This window comes from Vigna radiata, chromosome 8, assembly GCF_000741045.1.
Source record: "Vigna radiata var. radiata cultivar VC1973A chromosome 8, Vradiata_ver6, whole genome shotgun sequence".
Taxonomy (NCBI): Eukaryota; Viridiplantae; Streptophyta; class Magnoliopsida; order Fabales; family Fabaceae; genus Vigna; species Vigna radiata.
In genome coordinates this window covers 16664159-16669226 of record NC_028358.1, presented here as the reverse complement: position 1 = coordinate 16669226, position 5068 = coordinate 16664159, and the positions used below count along the sequence as shown (strand labels likewise).

Here is a 5068-nt window from a genome sequence, read left to right as displayed (position 1 = left end):
ATTAATTAATTAATAATTAATCCACAATTAAATTATTGAGTGATAGAGGCATGCATTCTTGCATACTGCATGCTAATGTATCTTTCCACGCTTCATCAACCGCATGCGCCGTATATGACGAATATCTATTACAACTTACAAAAACTTAGCCACAAGATAATAATATAAACCCTTTCTCTATCTCGGTATGTTAGGGATCCAACTCTTAAATGAATACGTGCCTATTAAGAACTAATATTTATTTTCTATCAAAAAAATTAATAGTTTCTGCACCACCCAACACAATAACAATAATAATAATAATAATAATAATAATAATAATAATAATAATAATATCACCATAGGCTAAGTCTTCATTAATTTGACACCCTTTTTATCGTTTTTATTTTTTGTCTCACTTTTATGGAAAAAATCTCTTTTAACAACTTTTTTTTGACAACTTTTTTATAACGCATACATGACAGTTTGTGATTGGTCCGTTTCAAATATCTTTTTAGAATAAATTCAAACTGACCAATAAAATAGTGACACGTGTCCTGTTGTAAAAAAAATATTAAAAAAAAATTGTTAAAATATCATTATCCCACTTTTATTTACCTGTTTTGCATGTCTTTCTATAAAACTTGAGAAAGTAATCCACCGAATTCAATTTTTATTTTTGGCCAAACAACAGTTTTCTTCCACACATACATATTCATGGAAGACGGAAGGTGGGTGAAGAAGAAGATGAAGGAATGGTATACGTTCTTTTAAAAGAAAATGAATAACGCATATCATATAAAAAAGAGCGACATTTATATTAATTTAATTATTGTTTTTCTTTTATCTCTTAAGTATATATATTCAATTTGACTTTCTTATTATATTTTTTTTTTTGCGTAATCGTATGGGATTGTTAAATTATTAAAGCAGGTTAACTTTTATTATAATTTCTGAAAAAGAAAAAACATTTTCTTCTGTAAACACATCAAAAGAAGAGATATATCATTAACTTTTGAACTTACTTTTAATTTATCTCCATATTTACTTTAAAGAGTGATCCTTTTAAAGACAACTAAACCACTTTTTAAAGGAAATAAAATTAAACCTCTAAAAGAATGCAAAGCATGGGTTGCCAGGTTTACTCATAATATAAATTTTATAGAAAATCGTTTAGAAAATGATGCATGATCATGATGAGTAATTGAAAATGAAATTAAAATATCAACGAACTTTTAATGAATACTCTATACTTTACGGCGCCATAGAAAGACTGAAGATGAGAGTGAATACGTATTTGGGTAGTTGGAGGTACTTGTCAAACTTGAATGAATTAAAAGATTATAAATTAAAAGTGATTATAAATGCGGCCACTTGTTAAATGCGTGTGGCTGCGCTCGATTTATCAAACACTAACAAACCCTTTTCCTCATGAGTTCTATTCGTTGAAACAAAACACCAACAAAAAGAGAAAAAAGAGAGTTGGCTAATGGCCCTAGCAATGGACCTCTCACAAGCTTTTAAGTAATGAGAGTGATAAAGAAGATACAACACTCAGCGTTGTGCTAGCTAGCTCCATTAATCACAAGGACCACAACTTATTATCTATCAACTTTTTTCTCATTTCGAAAGTCTTTCCAAGAAAAATTTACTAACTAAATACAATATCAATAAAATATGTATTTATCTCACGTAAATAAAATTAATTTTTTATGCTAATGTAACGATCATGGGTATCGTTTTAATCAACCGGTAAACCATTGGTGGTTGGTGTATAAACAAAACAAAGTCGGATCTTCTTTCTCTTTTTATTGTTCTTAATATGAATAGGTTGTGGTTGAGAGCCAAGTGCATGACATATATATTGACTGAAAGAGAACAAAAATGATAAAAATAATAAAAAAAAAAAGGATAGCTTGACTGAAAAAGAAACTAAATTTTTTGAAAGGAAGATAAGGGGAGGCTTTATCTTGGCCATATCTAGTGTGTGTGGGACTGGATCATTCAAAATCATCATCATAATATTATTTCTTTTTTCCATTGAAATAGGATTATAGGAAATGGCCTCCCTGCCCTCCCACCAAAGTCCCTTCAATGGGCATGGGTTGCTTGGAGTCGTTGAAATGTGTGTTGCAATTTATGTATGTAAGGTCATAATGTATCTGTGTACTTGGGGTAATTTTCTTCAGCTTGTTCCACTTTACTTTAAACTGCAGCAATCTCGTTCCTATCTAAATTTTCAACTATTAAAAATGGAATATTTTTCTGTTGGCAAGACGTTGTCAAGCGCTCCCCACCAAATCCAAACGCATGTGATTTTCAACGCGTAATTATAATTGAAATAGAAAAGGAAAACAGTAACACAAGTGTTAGGTTAAGAATCCAGAATGAAAATTGTCTTTCCCATTTGTACCCAAAAGGAAAAACAGAAAGCAAAATAAGAAGAAAAGAAAAAATCTCCAATGAGACAAACAAGTAACCAATCACTTTTGGCACGTACTCCCTCCGCAAGAACCAATCCCAAAACTTTTCGATAAGATGAATGAACAAATCTCATTGAAATATAGTAACCATTTATTCTGATATTAGAAATATACAAAAAACAAACAACAGCTCATGTGATGTGAGTTCTTTTAATTTCATATAAACTCTGGACAGGATTCTCCAGCCAGCCGGCCACCCTCTCTAAAACACCAACCTACTTACTCTTTAACGTACATATATAGTTTCAAAATTCTACCATATCATAAAAATTCTCTCTTTTAATTAATTTTCAATAATACGGAATATTCAACCCCCTCAGTTTTTACACGCACATCAGTTTTTCTTTTTCTTTTTCTTTATTTACAGATTACGTCATGCGTATTCCGTATCCGTATCCCGTATCCGAGTGTAAGTCTACACTGAAAGTTAATCACATGATGGAACAGGCATTCGGGTTCTCATCGCTGAACATCTGCGGAGGAGGAGCGTTAGGGTGCATGTAATACGGTAGAGGCGGCTGCATAGGATAACCATGATTCACGTACCCTTGCTCCACGTAATGATTGTTAATACCATAGGATGGTTGAACCTCCATAGCGTAACTTGTTTGACCGGGAAACTGTCCTCCTTGGTACCAGAACGAGGGAGGTGGGATCGGGTACATGAATTCCATTTTGTTAACCTCTGCCTTCGCTTCCGCCGCAGCGTCTTTCTCTTTCTTCTCACCGCCGCCGTCTTTCTCTTTCTTCTCTCCGCCATCGGCTTTCTCTTTCTTCTCTCCGCCGTCTGCTTTCTCTTTCTTCTCCTCCTCTTTCTTCGGAGGCACCACTTCCACGTTTCGCTTAAGCTTCTCGTTCAGGTACGGCACCATCTCCTTCACGTCCATCGTTCCCTTCACCGTTACCAAGTCCTTGCCTCCGTCAAGGCTCACCGACTGAACACCTGCATAACACCACCATCACCATCAACATCCTTAGCCACTTAACCGCCACTTCAATTATTAATCAATTGCTTAAATTATAATAATCAAATGTTCATTTAAAAATGAATTAGGTGAATTAGGTCAACTTTCTCTCACCTTTGAACCTGAGAATGATTCTTCGGATTTTCGCAATGCAACCGTCACAGTGTAGTTTGATCTTCAAAACCACCGTGGTCTGTAGCGAACCGGAAATTAATCAATGGAAAAGTCAGTTAGTGAAGCTGAGTTAACGAATTTAAATTTTTAAAATCAAGATAATTAATTGCTGATTAATAAATAATAATTAATTACCTCTTTAGGCTTTTCTTCTGGTTTTTTCTCCTCAGGTTTCTTCTCTTCGGCCTTCTTTTCCGGCGGTTTTTCGGCGGCGGCCTCTTTCTTCGGCGGAGGTGTGACAAAATCAACCTTCTTCTTGGTTCTCTCGGCGAGCTTCTCTCGAAGCTTCTCGGCGTCCATTTTCCCGGTAACGGTCACTTTGTTAGCCGATAGATCTGCTTTAACGGTTTCCACACCTACATGTTTTACCGGCATTTTCTCAAATTCTAATATCGAATTTATACATAAACCACAATTTACTTGAACAAATTGAGAAAGATTGAATTTGAATGATGAATACATCTAGAGCGAAATTCGATAACTAGGATTTACAGTACCTGGAAAGTGTCGAGCGGTGCGTTTGATCTTCTTGACGCATCCCTCGCAATGCAAGTCGAGTTTGTAAATGACAGGGGCGGGTCCATCGTCTTTCTTGGGTGCTCCATCCTCTGGCTTCTTCTCTGTTTCATTCTTTGGCTGCTCCTTTTGCTGCCATAAACGACAGGAGTTTAATTAGAAAAAGATGATTGAAATTTGAGGAGTCTAGTGAAGAAGAGAAGGAATGATTGAACACAGACGGAACTGAAACCAACCTCTCCCATTTTGCGTTGCCTAATACAGTATGAGAAAACAATAATTATAGTGTTGTGATGATGTAGCAAAGATAAGATTTTGGTGGTTTATTTGAAGGGTGGAAAGGGAGGCAAGGAAAAGGGTTATATATATAAGGAACTAAGAGGAGAGTATAAGTCACTAACGGTGGGTGAGGTAATGCCTGATGGTGGTGCCTTTGTTTGTTGGGTCAGCACAAATATCATCATGCGTTATGTATGCATATCATGCATCATGATGTGGTATGTGGTATGGTATGTGGTATGGTATGTGTTGATCATACTTGTGGGCATGGAAAGGTTGAAAAAAAAAACAATTTTATGTAGTTTAACCAATAGTGGCACGTGTGTGTATATATGTATAAAAGATGAGAAATTATATTTGGTATAATAAATATAAATATGTTTTATGTAAATGATGTAAAAAAAGTTTATAATGTTGCCGCCGAATAGGACTGGTTGTAATTGAGAAAAAGACTGTATGGTGACTCTTGACTCATCAAATTTTGACCGGACTCTCACTAACCAAACCAGGTGACGCATTAATTAAGTTGCGTAAACTCTATCTCATTATGATTTTATACTACAATTTTGCATTAGTGTAATTCTAGACGTATTTGTTTTTTGGCTACATAATTCTAGACGTATTTGTTACTATACAGCACCAGAATGTTAACAAGAAAAAAAATTCGTATAT

General features: G+C 34.9%; 1 protein-coding gene across 1 annotated transcript; it reads right to left on the bottom strand.

Annotated features, from left to right (window-relative positions):
• Positions 1-2532: 2532 nt before the first annotated feature.
• LOC106769614 (heavy metal-associated isoprenylated plant protein 6) lies at positions 2533-4486 on the bottom strand. Its single transcript, XM_014655300.2, has 5 exons — positions 4354-4486; positions 4099-4249; positions 3737-3957; positions 3542-3620; positions 2533-3405 (listed from the first exon to the last, which is right to left on the bottom strand). The coding sequence occupies exons 1-5, from the start codon at positions 4360-4362 to the stop codon at positions 2894-2896; spliced, it is 972 nt and encodes a 323-aa protein (XP_014510786.1). The 5' UTR covers positions 4363-4486; the 3' UTR covers positions 2533-2893.
• Between the last annotated feature and the right edge of the window lie 582 nt (positions 4487-5068).

Excerpts from the sequence above, each read along its gene's own strand:
- LOC106769614 (XM_014655300.2), bottom strand. Across the intron at positions 3,958-4,098 it reads CACCGCTCGACACTTTCCAG|GTGTGGAAACCGTTAAAGCA; the intron begins GTACTGTAAATC and ends TAAAACATGTAG. Across the intron at positions 3,406-3,541 it reads AATCATTCTCAGGTTCAAAG|GTGTTCAGTCGGTGAGCCTT; the intron begins GTGAGAGAAAGT and ends GGTGTTATGCAG.